This window comes from Botrytis fragariae, assembly GCF_013461495.1.
Source record: "Botrytis fragariae strain BVB16 chromosome Unknown tig00000795, whole genome shotgun sequence".
Lineage (NCBI taxonomy): Eukaryota > Fungi > Ascomycota > Leotiomycetes > Helotiales > Sclerotiniaceae > Botrytis > Botrytis fragariae.
In genome coordinates this window covers 1,054,865-1,071,448 of record NW_023501011.1, presented here as the reverse complement: position 1 = coordinate 1,071,448, position 16,584 = coordinate 1,054,865, and the positions used below count along the sequence as shown (strand labels likewise).

The 16,584-nt window shown below is 43.2% G+C and overlaps 4 protein-coding genes across 4 annotated transcripts; 1 reads left to right on the top strand and 3 right to left on the bottom strand.

Moving 5' to 3' along the window:
- Positions 1 to 3,942: 3,942 nt before the first annotated feature.
- On the bottom strand, positions 3,943 to 4,446 carry Bfra_007242 (putative ubiquitin-conjugating enzyme protein; the record flags this gene model as incomplete). Its single annotated transcript, XM_037337616.1, has 1 exon — positions 3,943 to 4,446. One exon carries the CDS (start codon positions 4,444 to 4,446, stop codon positions 3,943 to 3,945), a length of 504 nt encoding a protein of 167 aa, XP_037186996.1.
- Positions 4,447 to 5,939: 1,493 nt separating this feature from the next.
- On the bottom strand, positions 5,940 to 8,552 carry Bfra_007241 (putative cell wall proline rich protein; the record flags this gene model as incomplete). Its single annotated transcript, XM_037337615.1, has 1 exon — positions 5,940 to 8,552. One exon carries the CDS (start codon positions 8,550 to 8,552, stop codon positions 5,940 to 5,942), a length of 2,613 nt encoding a protein of 870 aa, XP_037186995.1.
- A 2,831-nt stretch (positions 8,553 to 11,383) lies between these two features.
- Positions 11,384 to 11,771, bottom strand: Bfra_007240 (uncharacterized protein; the record flags this gene model as incomplete). Its single annotated transcript, XM_037337614.1, is given in 2 exon segments — positions 11,384 to 11,638; positions 11,655 to 11,771. The coding sequence occupies 2 exon segments, from the start codon at positions 11,769 to 11,771 to the stop codon at positions 11,384 to 11,386; spliced, it is 372 nt and encodes a 123-aa protein (XP_037186994.1).
- A 1,745-nt stretch (positions 11,772 to 13,516) lies between these two features.
- Positions 13,517 to 16,181, top strand: Bfra_007239 (putative v-type c subunit family protein; the record flags this gene model as incomplete). Its single annotated transcript, XM_037337613.1, has 3 exons — positions 13,517 to 13,993; positions 14,044 to 15,004; positions 15,073 to 16,181. The coding sequence occupies 3 exons, from the start codon at positions 13,517 to 13,519 to the stop codon at positions 16,179 to 16,181; spliced, it is 2,547 nt and encodes an 848-aa protein (XP_037186993.1).
- Between the last annotated feature and the right edge of the window lie 403 nt (positions 16,182 to 16,584).

Here is a 16,584-nt window from a genome sequence, read left to right as displayed (position 1 = left end):
CCGCGCTTTTTCACCCTCTCGCTTTTTCTTGACCTGTATCCAAACCCCAAAAACGCCGACAGATAGGCCGATCACTGCAAGTGATGATAGAGCAACAATGGATACTGTCCCCAAAGGCATTGTTGACTGGCTGGTGATGTGATATTTTGCTGGTTTAGAGGTTAGAAAAGCTGTAAGTTGAGAATATGTGATGGATATGACAGGGAGTGGATGGTACACTTAGGGTACGCTGTGTATGTAATGAGAGATAAAGGTACGGCGACTATGCTGCGCAGCGAAGTTCAGATCTTTTGAAATGAATGAGAGGATGAGTACTTTGAGGATGGCAATCTGATGCGTAGTGGCTTGAGACTCGGGAAGATGAAGTTCTGTGAGGTGCTTTCGAAGATAATAGTCCAGGACTAGAGATTCCTTTGAAACTCGAATATTTATTGAATCGGATTTGATCTTTGAGTGTCATTGTAATATCTCTACAGAGACTATCACCTTAATAAATCCAGCTACCATAATAAACATAACTAATATTCTTACCCAGACGTGAACCAGTCATAGAAATTACTCTGAATGTATTACCATCCCCAAGTAGTCACCCCATTCACTTCATCAACTCCACACAAATCGAGAATCACACAGACTTCTATCCTTTGTATTCGAGACTTGAGTATAAAGAACTAAAAATCCATTTCCAAAAATTCAACGGCAACGTAGGCAAGTAGTCGAACTCTGAGCACTCGCTAAAAATCTTCCTGTCCCTATATTATCAACCCAAAACCAAAACACCCAAAAGTTTCCCACACTCTCTAGCTATTGCTTCATCCCTATTCACCTATTCACCCATCCACCCATCCAATTATTTCTTCCTCTCCGCGTTGTCTAACCGTCGACCACACCACTATTCATCCATAAGGCTCAAGAAAACCACCCTCCTCCACCCCAAATCCCCATCAACACCTTGATTATCCCGCAGCCACAAGCTTCTTCTTTCCACGACTATGATACCAAACAGCACCAATGACGACAACCAGTACTAACGCCGCTGATGCAATACCAATCATCATGTAATCCATTATCGATACTGTGCTATTCTTCAGGTTAGTAGTATCCGCAGTTCATACATAAAGCGAATACATACCTAAAATGCGTTTATGATGCGATAATTTTGATTTAAATCAAGTCTATAAACGACGCGATGTATGTGTGTATGTGTGTTGGTGTGTTGTAATTGAGATCTTCTCACGTTGAAAAGCGAATGCGTCAAGTGATGAATATTGAGATTTCGTAGTTGCAAGTAAAAAGAGTAAAAATATTAGGAGCTTTGGATCTCGATCAAAGAATCTGATTTGAGCTTTAGAAGATAGTTGTAGCTAAGATCTTTTGAGTTCCTTTCAAGCTCCTTCAAATATATACTGCCAGAACAACCGGGCACCAGTCCTCTGACTTGAACTCGGAGTGACTCGGAGAACAATGCGATCAGTCATAAAAATGACTCTTGTATCACTATATTTGAGTGTCTAATTAGTCACCTCATTCACTGCAGACATAGGCATATGCGCTAAAAAGGGATTTTCAGAGCTCATAGATGTGGGATTAAACCTCGGGATGTAGGTAGCAGCTCTACGAATCTCTGCTCTGAGAAGTCTCTCAAGGTTATATGATCATAGACCCAATAACATCAGAACAGTCTCGTATATGACGGGGAGAAAAATATGACCCTTTTCGACATACAAAACCTTTTCATAGATACTTCATCACAATGATTTTCTCACAGACTCGAAACCATAGATCTGTAACTCAATTCCCTTGTATTCCACTCTAATAACATCAACGACATAGCCATTAAAATCCAATCCAAATCCAAATCCAAATCTGACCTTCGACTTCAGCTACTTGCCAAAACAGACAACTGCTATACCCACAATATGCCTCGCCAAAGAGATACACAACTCATTCCTCACCAAGTTTCTTCCCGCCAATCCATTTTCATCCCCCTACCTATCCATCCCGCTTTCCCTATCCAGTATCCCAACCCCGTCCTCTCAGCGCTAACCCTCATCCCCTACCTCTCCAACTCCAACTCCCTCTCCATCCCCAGTTTCAACCCCAACCATCCACCCCCATTCCCCTCATTTCTTCGAATCATACCTACTCCACAAAACAACAACTCCCAAGCCCACAAGCAACACTGCAATAACTGTAATACCAATAATTGGTCCTACTCCCATTATCGATATACTGCTATTTATTTTGAGATTAGAAAATATTTGAAATTAGGGGTTCAGAATCAGGGGGAGGGGGGGTTGATATGTGATGTGATGGGTGGAGATAGATGATGAGGGGTTACCTGGTGTGTTATTGAAGTTGTGAAGTGTGATTGACGATGAAATGATGGTATCGTCTTGTAAGTTGTGAGTAAAAACCCGAATGCATGATGCAAATTTCTAGAGTCTAAATAGATAAGTCGATGAAGAAAGAGGGAGGAGCAAAGCACTGGTCGCTAATCATATAGCGATTTTCGTATTTGCGAGTTTGGGGCGTGAGTTAACGATACTGAAAAGCATGTCTTTGGAAGCAAGAGGAGGAAAGATTTGTACAACTTGTGGATAGTCAAGGGTTGAATAAATCTACTGTGAACTTTGACGATGTTGATGGTATCTCTCAATTCCTCATGGGTGTAGATTCTCACAGCCTTAAGAGGGCGATTTGTCTTCTGAATGACTACTCACTCCCCTCTGACTCCAAAAACCCAGTACAACAAATGACAAACTCATGACTCTCTCTACCCCTTCCAAAAAGAATCACCGTCCTCAACACAGCCCAAACCCCAACTCCTCTTCTTCCTCCCTCTAACCCCTCCCTCCCTCAGCCAATTAATCAAGCACCCAACAAATCCAACTCCCCCAAAATGTGCAAAAAACAGATACCCCCAAACATCTCATTCTGCGTTGTCATATCATATCACCTCATCTCATCTCATCTATCCCGATTCTCGCCATACACAAAAATCTCATCTCGTCATAAATATGCATTACGTCAATACACACCCGACAAACTTTTGTGGCAAGCGAGGATATTTATACACTCCAGCTATTTGTAGTAGTAAAATGGGAAAGGGAAAGAGAAACGGGAAAGAGAAACAGAAAAAGTGAGAAAAGGAGAGAAAGAGAGAGAATGAGAGGGACTATTCCTTGATTTTCTCTCTCTATATAAACTTACATAGAAGAAAGGAACAAAGTCCCACTTAAGCCTTCATATCTCGGCCTACATTGTAATCATACTTATAACCACAGCATCTCTAACATGGCCTAAAACCCATGAGCAAAAACACAACCAGGTAGCTAGAATAAAGTTGAGGCGAAGAAAACTCTCTTTATTATCATTCCTCACTGTATAGATGAATAGGTATATAAGCACATAATATACCCTAGCCTACTCTCAAAACTCACGAACCACCCCTCCATAGTATGTATATACAAGAAACTTCGTAACTTTCCCACCCTCTCTTATATCTCTCTTAACTTCGTGTAGTGTATGTATGCATGCTGTAACATCCATCCATCCATCCATCTCATCTGCATCTCTTTCCAAACGAATAAAATAAAATAAAATAAATCCCCAATATATATGGAATCCCAAACGCCGTGCTAATATGAGTAAACGAACTCCAATTACTGTATCCATCCGAAGTATTCATCCATTCTCGTAGTCTCTCGTGTATGTCTCTGATATGTGTATAAGGTAGCGCTTGATAGAATCCGCGATTGATGCAATGTAATACAATGCGATGTAATGTAATGTAATGCTAGTACGTTCTAAATCGATTGAGAACTCATTGTTTCGTGAAAGATATTTCGTATCGGGAGATATTGGAGAGACCCCGTAAACCACCCATCACCAAGTACGCGCATTCAACGTCGCACACCAATTCCCTCCTCCCTCCACCCTCTACTCCAACCCCCCCTCAAACCTCTCCTCCGCACACCACCATCCCACCAACGCCCTCGCGCCCACTACATCCCCCATCCCCTTCAACTTCGCAATATCCACATTCAACGGACTCGTCTCATCGCCTCCCCCGGCAACCAACGACGCAATCGACTCCAACGCGCCCACGACCCCCAACACCGGTGTCCACTTCTCTCCCAGGACATCCAGGCAAATTTCCCCAGTCTCCCATTTCACATTCGGATGGCAGATTTTGGTTACGAATCTGATGATTGGGGCGCCGATGGGATAGTTAGTTGGGAGAGCGATGGAGAGGAGCCAGCGGCCGCCGAGGTAGCCGAGGGAAGGGGGGGAAGAGGATGGACATTGCAGGATGGCGGAGAGGGAGAGGATAGAGGAAGGGGAGGGAGCGAGAGAGACGATGCCCGTTTGGGTGGGGGAGGGAGGGGAGCTGTTGTAGGCGGAGAGTTCGGTGAGGATTCGCTTGGTGGGTGACCGCGACATGTTTGCGAGTGGGATGTGAAGGATAGGATATGATATGATACGATGTGATTTGTGAGATTTGAAGCTCGAAGAAGCTTAAGTCTTGAGATTGGCGCAGGAATCCCAGGAAAGAAATCCGATAATAGAACCTCAAGGTAAATCTATCTCAAGTCGATAGATAAAGCCACCTAGGTATTATTCCTCAAAAACAAACACCAAGATGCATGCACGGCCTTAGGAAGTTTGTCCAAGGACCTTGATAAAATTACAGTAATAGTCAAAGTATCGATATCGTCGGGGTTTCAAAGATGCTCTCTTTACCAGCCACTCGAGGAAGCTTAACCTTGAAAGCAAGCAAGCACGTCGTTTTTTTTGTTGCCGAGGTCGAGACTAAAAAGGCTCGTGCACAAGGCAATGAAAGGCTGGATTCTAAACTATCTCAAGACTATCTCCCCCTTTTAGCTCACGAGTAAGTTCGAAAAACTATGCATATTCATTTGGAAAAAAAGAAGAAAAGGAAGATAGGAGTCAAAAGGATGAAGACAGTCGAGAATTTTGTCAACTGAAGGTTAAGAAATATGATGCTCTTGTTGACAGGTATATCATCAAAGAGTTATACATAGACATACCATCATTAACAACCATAAATACCCCCCTATAGAATTATCACAAAATCACGTCACAACACACATATCAAGACCTTATATTGCATAAAAGAATGTATATTTCTAGTTTCAGTATATTCATTATGTTAGTCGCATCAACCATACTTTAGTATGAGTGCTCTCGCAGTCTACCGGCTACAGACATGCCACCCTTCTTCAATCCCATCATTCCAATCTTTCTCGTGAAGATGAAGATGAGGAATATATTTCCTATCGGAGACAGATGTTTACGCCCCACACCAGCAGATATAACCACTCCTTCCTTTAAATTCCTATTTGTAAAATTCCATGATCGAAATGAAATGTGATCTTCCTTCCCGCACACCCGGGAAATAGAAGTCATTGAAGCAAAATCCAAAGCAAACACTAAATCATCTTCATGCTACCCCATACACCCCAGCTTTATCATTAAAATAAGAGAACGTTTCGAAACTAGCCGCCCACACATCTTGTCCTAAATGCAAGAGTCTTTCCAAATTCTGGAAAGAAATTTAGATGCATGTGTAGTAGTGTAAAGTTGTTCTTCTGTACCGCGCCTGTTCAAATATGAAGAACGCCGAATTCTCGCTCAAAAGTGCAAAGTGCTCTGCCAAGGTATAAACCAATGAAGCTCGAAAAAAGTAGGATACCAATCAAAGGTCGATTGATCCTTAAATGTGAAAAGATGCACATTATGCCCGTCCATGTTCAATCATGTGAATATCAATTAGAACAAGTTGTCGTTCCAGTCATGTGTACCGAGTTCGTGTCATAAGGTTGAATTCGATACTGCCGCGCAAGGTGTAGAATTGTGTGGAAGTGAAAGTTTGAGTGATGGACAAAAATTATATGGTACAGCACAAACAACAATCATGTTGATTCTTTCGTCTCCTTAGGCTTCCAGAATTGAATCATACGACTGATCCGTTTGCTCTTGCTTCCTTTATCTTTTCTCTCCAATTCGGGATTGCTAGGAGCACGAGATTCAATGGATAATTTGCTTCTCTCCCCATGGGAACTGCTTATCAATCGTTGCAAGCTGGCCATGCTAGAGCGTTTGCGGGTCGGACCACTAGCAGAAGAGACAGAAACCGAACGTTGACCATCGCGAAATACGTAACCTGGATTCGCGCCACTCTCCCTTGTCATGGTAGAATTGCTACTTGTTAGCGATGGAACATCATCAACAGACATTCTCAGTTCTGGTCCAGGTTCACCAAGGAGCAAGGATTGGAAAGCATTTTCATCTGCAATCGACGATGGAGCCGTGGATATGCGTTGTGTATCATATGAAAATGGTGACCTGGGGGATGGAAACGAGGAGTGAGTGGTCGAGTGGGGACTGTTTGGGGTAAGATACGCGGGCTGTAGCGAAAAGGGATTAATCTCAACAGGTGCTAGATCTTTGACGGGTCGAGGTCGAAAGGGTGGAGTCGCTGTAGACTCCGAGGATCGTGCACCTGAATCGGGTCTGGGAGGAATAGAGTCGTCTGCAATTTCGATTGGGCTAACAGATTCCTCTTCCATTGTTGGTTCATCCCTCAAAGACATATTAGAGTGGCCAGATTTCAGGCTTGCACTGGTGTCCTTGCTTTCACCTTCACTGAACGCACTATCCTTTTGCTTTACGCTTGGTGTTTCATCCAGTGACCAATCCATGTTCTTGTCGCTATTGGATGCTTCTGCGTCAACGACCTTGATGTCAATGCCGAGTGCATTTTGATCATCATCCTCGGTTCTGGCTATGGAATCTTTGTCCGAAGAAGCCTTCGTATCCTCCCATTCATCATCTTCCTCGTCTTCTTCAAATACATCAGCCATGGTGGAGCTGCTACCAAGACGATGTATGCCGAATCTATTTTCAAATGGAACCATCTCAGGAGCACTTTCAGCTCGTCGATGATAATGCATGCCCGGTCCTATGAATCCGCCCATGCCTGCTGCACTATGCATTCGTCTCTTGGATGTTGTCTTTTGTGACGATTCCCATTCGGCTCCGTAGGAGGAAGGGGTGTTGAATGGACCGAGAGCAGCATCTAGATCAATAATAGGACTCATGGCATCGTCATCAGATGGATAAGTCTGTCTTGGTTTCCACGATGCATAGTCTTGTTGCTCAGGAGCGGGGGATTCTTCAGCATGAACAGGTAATGGCTGAATCTCAACTGCTGCGGAGTCACTCATTGCCGTGTAAGGACGCAAAGGAGGTGTCGCAGAACGGCGGCCTCCCTTTTTCTTCTGACCGCGACTGCGAGATTTCCTCGACAATATCGATCCTGCCCATGACTTGACTTTCTTTTGTTTTTTGCCAGATTTTCTTGAAATCGAAGACCTACGTGAACTTGAGGGTTCGATGGATGGCATGTAGTAAATATCATGATGGTCAAATCTGGGACTTGCTGGCGAGCACACTGGCGCATTAGGTTCCGGTCTATCCATGGACGTCGAGCTAACAGGACGTGATCGGCTTGGCGAAGAGTTACCAGATACTGGCTCGTGTCCGAAGAATGTCCACTTCTTCCTAGGGCTTGGAGGGGCAACAATCTGGATATCATCAAGTAAAGGCATGGATCCACGTCGTCTTGAAGATGGACAAGTCTCTGTCGATTGAGTTGTATCCTTGATGGGGTCTAAGATGGCGTTGGCAGTTCTGGGACGTGAATCTGCACCTCGAATATTGGGCGATGGCAAGGCGAGAAGGTCCTTATTCGGAGGAGTGATATTAGCTGGTGGAGTAACAGTTCCTCCAGACACAACAGAGCTCAGGGAATTCGATACTGAGTGAGATGGTCGCATTGTGACTGTGCTAGATGTGTCACTAGACACCACGCTCACGGGCCGAGGAATGAATTCCACATTGTCCGAGAAACCGACACGAGCACGATTGAAGGGTTTGATGGGAGAGACTTCGTCATTGCTGGTAGATTTAGCGAGGCCAATTACACCTTGTTGACTCTCATGACCAGATGGAGAATTTGGGGCGGATCCTCCTCGTGGAATTGACGGTGTGTTTGGAGCGGTAGGGTTCAGAATCATTTTGATATCGTGTGCGGATACAGCAGCGGAACGTCTATGTGCATGTCCACGTCTTCCCGGATTAGGTGGCGGTAAAGCATTTTCCCCTTGGGTTGGACTTGTGCTCATCAATCCCGCACTCGAGCCTACCTTGCCATCTCCACCTATGAATTCGCTGGTACCTCTGCGATGTCCAGCCGCTCTAGGGGAATTTGATAGATCGAAATTGGCGAAACATGGAGAGATTGGTGGAGAAAGTGCAGGGCTCGCGGGCGATGGTGTTGTCGTCGTCGAAGGATTGAAGGAGAAACTTGGCAATTCGGTAGGTATTGACATTGGCCGTCGACCCGAGGTTCTTGGGAATGTTGCGGAAATAGATGATGGAGAAGCTCGTGCGGGAAAAACGAAGGTAGGCAGTTGTGAAGGGCTGCTAACCTCACTTTGTGTAGTTGTTGATATGGTAGCCATGTTGCCTAAGATCGGATCGATAACCAACAACCGAACAAACCCTTAGAAGAATACCATATGGTTAAAGTGAAAAGTAAAATGGTGTCGAAGAAGAAACCGCTCGCAGTTCCAAAAATATAAGTTGAGATGTACGGGATTCGAAGGGAAGAATTATTCGATCCAAATCGTTAAATGGGAAGACGAGCGACACAACGACAACGATCCAATCTGCGACAATTAATTAGCATATCCTCCCTTCGACTCATTGAAATAAATGCGAGAAGATGTCATGGAAAGTTGATCGCAATGGTAGATAGACGATGTATCTGATAATAAATTCTCGACATACATTTGGCAGGCAAGATGAGGAGACTGGAGATATCGGGACAAATTGATTCTTGAAAATCGACAAATGGATGAATAAGTGATTTCGTAAATTCGCAAATGAGAAAGGAGTGATAAAACGTAAGTTAGTATTAAAGGAATGGACGGTAGAGATCAGAAGCAAAGCCCTTTTGATATGGACATGCAACTGAATCTACTACCAAAAGAAAGAAGGGTTTTTTGGAGGGAAGAGGGTGGTGGGTTGTTGACGAAGAGAGAGAGAGTTGTGTCCAAAAAGGTCGAAGGACTAATAAATTGACTTTCTACAAAAGGACGGAGAGGTGGTATGTGAGTTCTGAGATTCGTCCCAAAGCTGGCGTTGCTAGTGAGAAAGGGCGCTAGAGCTTAGAGTGTTGGAAAAGTGGAGCCGAGAAATTAGGAAGAAGTTGGAGGTTTTATTAAATTTTGGTATAAAAGAGATTATGAGAGCGAGGCAATGTAATAAAATGTGTATAAATTACTTGTGTATTTGCATGGAAGAAATACATGGATAATATAGATGGATAACCAATTGAGAGAGCGAGGGAGTGTGAGAGGGAAAATGAGAGGGAAAATGAGAGGGAGAGAGAGGGAGAGAGAGTGAGAGTAATAATAAGAGGGTGAGAGAGAAGTGCGTGCTAGGTACCTCCAGCTAGGTAAGGTACTAGGTAGGTACTAGGTAGGTAAACTCTACAGAAGAAAGAAGAAGAAAAAGAGAGAGGTAGGTAATCTTATTAATTTGGGGAATTGAATATCATTAATCGTCGGTTTTGTTCTATACCTATTGCTTACCTAGGTACAGTACAGTACAGTACAGTCCAGTACGGTCCATACAATACAATACGGCACAATCCATTCATTTCGTGATTCAATATCCAACATCCAATATCCTTCTTCTCATGATATCAACATGTAATAAAATACCTCAATACCCAGAAACCTAGGAAGGTATAACATCTCCCGGCGAGCGAGCCCTCTTCAAAATCCTCATTTCCCTTCCAAGATTTCTTATTTGACCCCTAGGTAGGTATCCAAAGAAAGTTTACATCATCATTCATCACGATACCGTCCATCGCCCTCTCATATATATTCACTTCCTTGGTAACCTCCCTCAACAATACACTACTCGACCGTACCACCCGACCTAGGTCGTAATTGTGGTCAAGTCTATTCAGAATTGAGATAGATCAGAAAAACAAGCGGAGAGAACGTGGATCTCTCCCGCCCGCTTTGCCCAGGAACCATTTCATACATTCGTATCTCGAATCGAGGGCACATACAAGTGTGCAATACCCTACGTACAATCCGTACACGACGCACAATGAATGCCGTACACAGGGACAACCAGTAGTAACCTTTCTCCAGACGTCGTGAGAGTCTTTCATCGGAAGTATATCTGAGACTTCGTTGCCCTGTTGTCCCTGTTGTGCTGGAGAAATCATCACTTCAAAGTCCTTTCTTTTTTAACTTCCTCATTATGGGTTACATGTTGTACAGTGAGCACTCTATCTTGTACTCATTTACACAGCTAATAAAAACCATTATGGATGCAGGTAACATCGAAATCACATTCCATATGGCAACAACTGTCTGCAAGAATATTACCAAATTTATGAGTTTATGAGTGATGCAAGGGAGATTATGCAAGAAGATACCTAGTACTCTAGATGGTATTAATTTGCACCGTACATTTCATAATCTACGAGGTATTAAACAAAGCTTCCAGTCACCGTCGAATGTCGGTATCTAGACTGGTAGCTAAGGGAAACTCATTGTTGGCGGATGGATCAATTGAATGTAACTTTAGTTATTACTCCGTCACCGTCACCGTAGCAGCTGACCATCGAGATTTCATCTGATGAATGGGACTCCAAAAGAGATAAGATGAAGATGTACCTACTTTCTTTTGCGGGGGTGGTTGGACTTGGAAAAGTGCTCAGATGTCCGTCTAATGAGCCGTGGGTAGAGTTAGCGAAGCTTCAAGATGATAAAAATAGACTAGTTCCTGGTCGTTCCTGATATCCAGGTCGTTCCTGGGTAAACACGAGCATTGAATACCTTTTGTATAAAACTTAATCATTGTACCCTGGGCAATCTGGAGGGAAGCAGGTACGCTCGGTATGGTAACCCTTACTAAAAATTCTGAATATTTGACTCTTCTTTCCCAGTATCATCTTATCCATACCGTAATAAACCTCCGACAATATAGTATTATTATCAAATCTTAGGAACTGCGATACCATACATACCAGGTATGATGACGCTGAGATTTGCTACAGTTTTGTGTTTGGGAATTGGAATCTTCGACAACTCAACCTAGGACCTAGGTAATGAGTACGTGTGTACATTAATCGAGTGCTTGCAATTCCTACCTCTGCTACCTTCAATGCCCTCAAGTAAAGTGTTCCCAAAACGTATCACTGCAAGTCCACATACAGTACCGGTAGTATTAAACTCCAATTCTGTCTCTCTTACCCTCTCCAGCTTCTCTACCTTTTTCCGGGGTGGCCGAGGATGGCGCTGCCAAACAGATCAACACACAGCTTAAACTGCTTTGGAGGGAAGTTTTCCTTACTTGCATTGTGCAGATATCGTTCTATGCTGAAGACAGGAATAATTCTATGCAGTTGCTTGAAAAAGATGGATGCGTAAGATGTGCGTAAGATGTGCATTTCAATGTGCATAAGAGTCCTTCTCGCTCGGCTATCATTGGATCGAATTTTAACTTCCTCCCGGTTGTTCTGCTTATCTTTGGACTACTGCAGTGTTGTGAAAAGTGGACATCCACCTAGGTATCTTCTGCACAGTTGTCTCATTATCACTCGCGAGTCTTGTGCAAGAAAAGAAGGAATCGGATAAAGCGAACGCATTAGACATTTTGATTCACATTAGCACTCGCATCCAGTCTAGCATCTTCAGTTAGTTCTTCGTGCACAGTTTCTTTACTCATCCATTGATTCTATCACTTACCTACCTAGGTACTCCAAGTCTCACCCACGCCATCTTACTCATTATTCTGATTGACCATTATTTGACAAATTGACAGTCCCGAGTCATTTGATTAAAAGCTAATATGCCGTACAAACTGTCTACCTAGATCCAGTGACTTTACCCGAATTCTATGCACTAATTAGAGTTTTAACTTTTAAGGGTCTTTCAAGGAACTCAATCCCATTTGAAATTCGGACCTGCAAAAATCTTTTCGCTAAAGAGTGTGTGAAATCTTGAGGATGGACAGGCTTAATCCTTCAGCCGCGTAAGGCGAAAGAACACATCAGATATGGTATGGAGAAGACAAGCATGGATTCCCAAGTTTTTCACTCAATGTCATATTAATTCTTCCTTTTGGAAGTTTTTGAATGAGACAAATGACACCAATTCTCGCATCTCTCACCACTTTGCATACGAATATCTCCTCTCCCTCAAACCAACCTTAAATTCGCGATAATCTCCAGCTCATCAAGGACCTGCGTATTATATTATACTTAATTTACCACAACCAAACAAAAGTACACACCATAGAGATCGTTGGATCTCGGTTATTGATATGATTTGATTATTTATTCCTGGCCGTCGGTTCACTCTGCCGTGTCCTCCCTAACTACTAGCTGGAAACCTATCCGTCTTTTAACCCCTCTCTCCTCAATCTAGGTAAAGGATAGTCACCAAATTATCCCACCTGTTTGTACTCAATTGGGAAATCGAGGAGGGATTCAAATTTGATTATTGCTGTACCAACAGCCAATTTTGAAGTACTGACCAGTTATCATCAATCATTGATCACCATCCTTCTCACCCCCTACCCGAACTACCCTACCATTTCTCCATCTCTTGTTCGCCATGCATGCATCAATCTGGAATCGGAATTAGTGTAGCCTTTCTGCACCTCCATCTCACAAACTATCCTTGTTATGGTCAAGTACGTTTTAGATCCCCCAGCAAAAATCGGCAATCAGATCTCTAATTGGTCACCCTCGATTCTTGCGGTCGAGCCTCTTTCTGCGTCGTTTCTTGAACAGCTGCACAAGCTGCAGTATGAACAGCCTCTTTTGAAGCCATACTTACGCCATCGAATGGATTAGAGATAGCGGTCTGAACGAAAATCTGGAGGAATCGAAGCAAGCAGGTAACCGAAGCGTTGTTCTGTTTGGGTTAATTACGCCCATTTTGCTTTTGATGATATCAGTCATCTGTTAATGAAGAAGTGCAAGGATAAAATCAAAGTTACCTCATCTACATTAAATTTTTATTCAGTATAATGAGATATTTCGCCGTTGTTCAAATCAGCGAAGGACTATCATGAAGATCCAATTTCGGTTCAACAAATCACCTCTCTTGGTCTTGGAATTACAATAAGCAAATATAAAACCTAGGTGAGGTTATTGAATAAGATGATAACAGAAACATGTTGGCTTGAAAACCACGGTCGATTGAGATGCAGTTCATTGCACCCTTATGTTTTACTTGACGTCCTAAATCTAAATCGTCGTGAACCTCAAGCACCAGGTTGGATATTGATGATCACGTGAAATAAATGACTAAGCATGATTCGATGATTTGCACTTCCTTGCATTTGCTTGCCCGATTAGCAGAAAACAGAGAAACTTCATGACTCTCCCGACATGGGATATCAGATGCTCAATCTCTCGTGTCGACGAGTAATGATCTCGAGTAAAGTTATTCATAATGCGGTTCGTTGCCCACGCCGACAAGGAATTGCCAAGCGCGCATTCTCTCTCACTGCCAAAGTTGGCGACGTCATGAAAGAAGACAACGAAGGCGATTTCAAAATATCTCGAGTTGGGTCAACTCGACAGACACTCGTAAGGTCTATCTTTGCATCCGCCAAATATCATCCCTCTGTTTCCGGAGAGACGGTTGTCGAGGACCTGGTTGATGATGTTAAATCGGACCTACAAAAGAGCTCAGAGAAGGCGTCCCTCACAGGTGGGGGGCGAACTCGTATGAGACAAATCCGTACTAAGAGAGCCAACGATGATAGCTCTAGTCCAATTGCCCCTAATATGGTTCTCGACCGGAAACCTTCTTCACTGAGTCCTCGCCAATTTAGCATCATCTCTCCGGATCCCAAGCGCACTGTAAGCTACATTGGTACTCTTATAATGCCACCATCACTCATATCATATAGACCAAAGAACAAGTTCTTCAACTCATCTCTAATCGTGCCCGCATGACAAAAGCTCGATATCTTGCAGACCCCTCTCTTAATCCACCCGAGGAAGCAGTCGTTATTCTAGTAACCCCAGCGTTTACGAATTGGCTTGAAGATGATAATTTCATCAAACGTGTCTTGGAGTGTTTTACATATCATCACGTGGATGGCAAGCCGAATTACGTTGTTGTTGTTGGTGCTGTAGTTGACGGCCTTGCACCTTCACCTGGTGATATTCCCATTGCGGAGCGTGCTGGTCCACTTGAGGGGTTTTCATTCTTACATGGCCTACGCAGTCGAGTATTGAGGCCCGATAATGTGTGGAACCCTGAATCATTCAAAGATGGTGCAACGAATCCTGACAAATTGTCACATCTCATTATCTCTGGGAACAAATCGCAGAAGCCGTGGGAATTGGCATTGACTACTACGATAAGTTTACCTTTGGCAAATACTTTATTTGTGAACGGCAAACATTCAACTCTTGAAATAGCTAAATGGACTCGAAGAAATGAGGGTGAATACAAATGCATACAAAGAGAGCAGAAACAATATCAGCATATCAAAGCTTTTCATTATGAAAATACCATGATTCCACCAATATTTATACCAGCAGTTCCTCTCACTTTACCTCGACCCATCGCAAATGGGTTAGGCAATATTGTTCGACAACTATCTTTCGGATCAGGGGATACAGATAACAGACCGGCTTCATCTGAGTTGGAAACCCAGGTCACAAGATTTATGGAATATAGTAATTTGCGTACCAACATTGGAGTGTGGGCGTTGATATATCGAAAGGAACTTCTGGACCCCAATCTCAAGGCTTCAACGCTTGGATCGGCAGAAGATCTCGAGTCAACTTGGAGCAATGATGATAAGAATCTAAGATTTGTTGGTACCCAAATAGCTCTTGGAGCCATTCTTTGTCGCGTTGGTGAGTAACTTGCATTGATTTTATTCGTCATATTTTCATCTAGCATACAGCCGACTAAATATATTCAGTGAGCGGCGGTGGTGGTTGGGGCGCTAAACAAGGTCTCTTATCCTTGGATCCTCAAATGACATACGAAGATGTCGTTTCGGCATCCTTTGAATATACTGATCAATCAATGGAGAAAGCACAAGATTCGACGCTAGGTAATCTCGCTCGACGAGGTGATCACATACAGTTCTTTACCATCAATCCCTCCAAGTTGAAGGAACCCGAAACTCCATTGGGTATTCCAGAATCGAATGAAACCATTGACGCAGACTCTATCGTTGATGACAAGGTAGCAAGAAAGGGACTTCTTACACAAGAACCAGAAAAGACCGAATTAAACCTCCGCGATGCCACAGACCTGAGTTGGTCTAGCAGAACTACATTTGGAGTGGTTCCTAGCACAATCGACAAATTACCCAGCTATGATACCCACAATTCCTCAAATTCTTCCCACGAGACCTTACCTTTCCTGACCTTCCGCAAAGGCGAATTTGGCGCAGTGTCCGAGTCAGGAATCTACCTCCATTCTTCCCACCAAAAACGAATAAATGCAAAATCACATGAACTCATCAATACGAAAATCGACATGCCGTATTCATATATCTACCGTGATCAACCAGGCACGTCACCCAAGCAGACTGAAGAATACAAAAAGAGAATGAATTCTCTCTTTGGAAGATTCAGCTCCGATGCCAAAAACAGCGAATCGTTATTTGAAATGACATCAAGATTTATCGTTACGACGGGCCGCGTTCCTACGAAAGAAGAACAAAAAGAACTACTGGAAAAATGTAATATTAATCCGAGAATCGAAGCGGCGAAGAAGAGAGGGGGGGTTACTTATGCGCGCATGCTTGTTTGGGAGGCGGAAAAGGAAATGAAAAATATGATTCTGCAAGCTAGACTCCTGTCGAAGGAAAATGGTATGGATGAAGTTTTTGAGAAGATTTTTCCTGAAGTGGAGGAACGCAACGTGATTAGGAAAAAGAGAGTCGGGCATACTAGGTGGCCGAAATTTGTGGGGGAGAAGGAAAGGAAAGAGGTTGAGGTGAGGAAGGTTAAAGTCTTTCCTACAGAGAAGAAGTTTAGATTTCAGTATGTGGAGGAGAGTGAGGGACCGAAGGCTTGAGGGATGGCGAGAGAATTTCGGTTCGTGCGCGGGGAAATCATTACCTGCAAGTCCAAGAACCTCGGGGATGTGAGAAAGGGGGATTATGGATAAGTTGAGGAAGTCATAAAGATCATATGAGGACATACTCGTTATTCGACATCGCGTACCGTGTATCATACACAACACATGTATAGTTAGGTACACAAAAATCAAAACTCAAATCCTGTACAATACAATTAAAAAGTGCAACACGCATACCTATTATCTCCACAGAGCTCCAAGGAAATGCTAGACTGTTAACAAGTCAAACTACGTCTCAATGTAAATAAATAAAAAAATTAGAATTTAAATTAGGAGAATATATTGATGTACATACAACTCAAGATGTATATGACAGCCTTCATGAGCTCACATATATTGA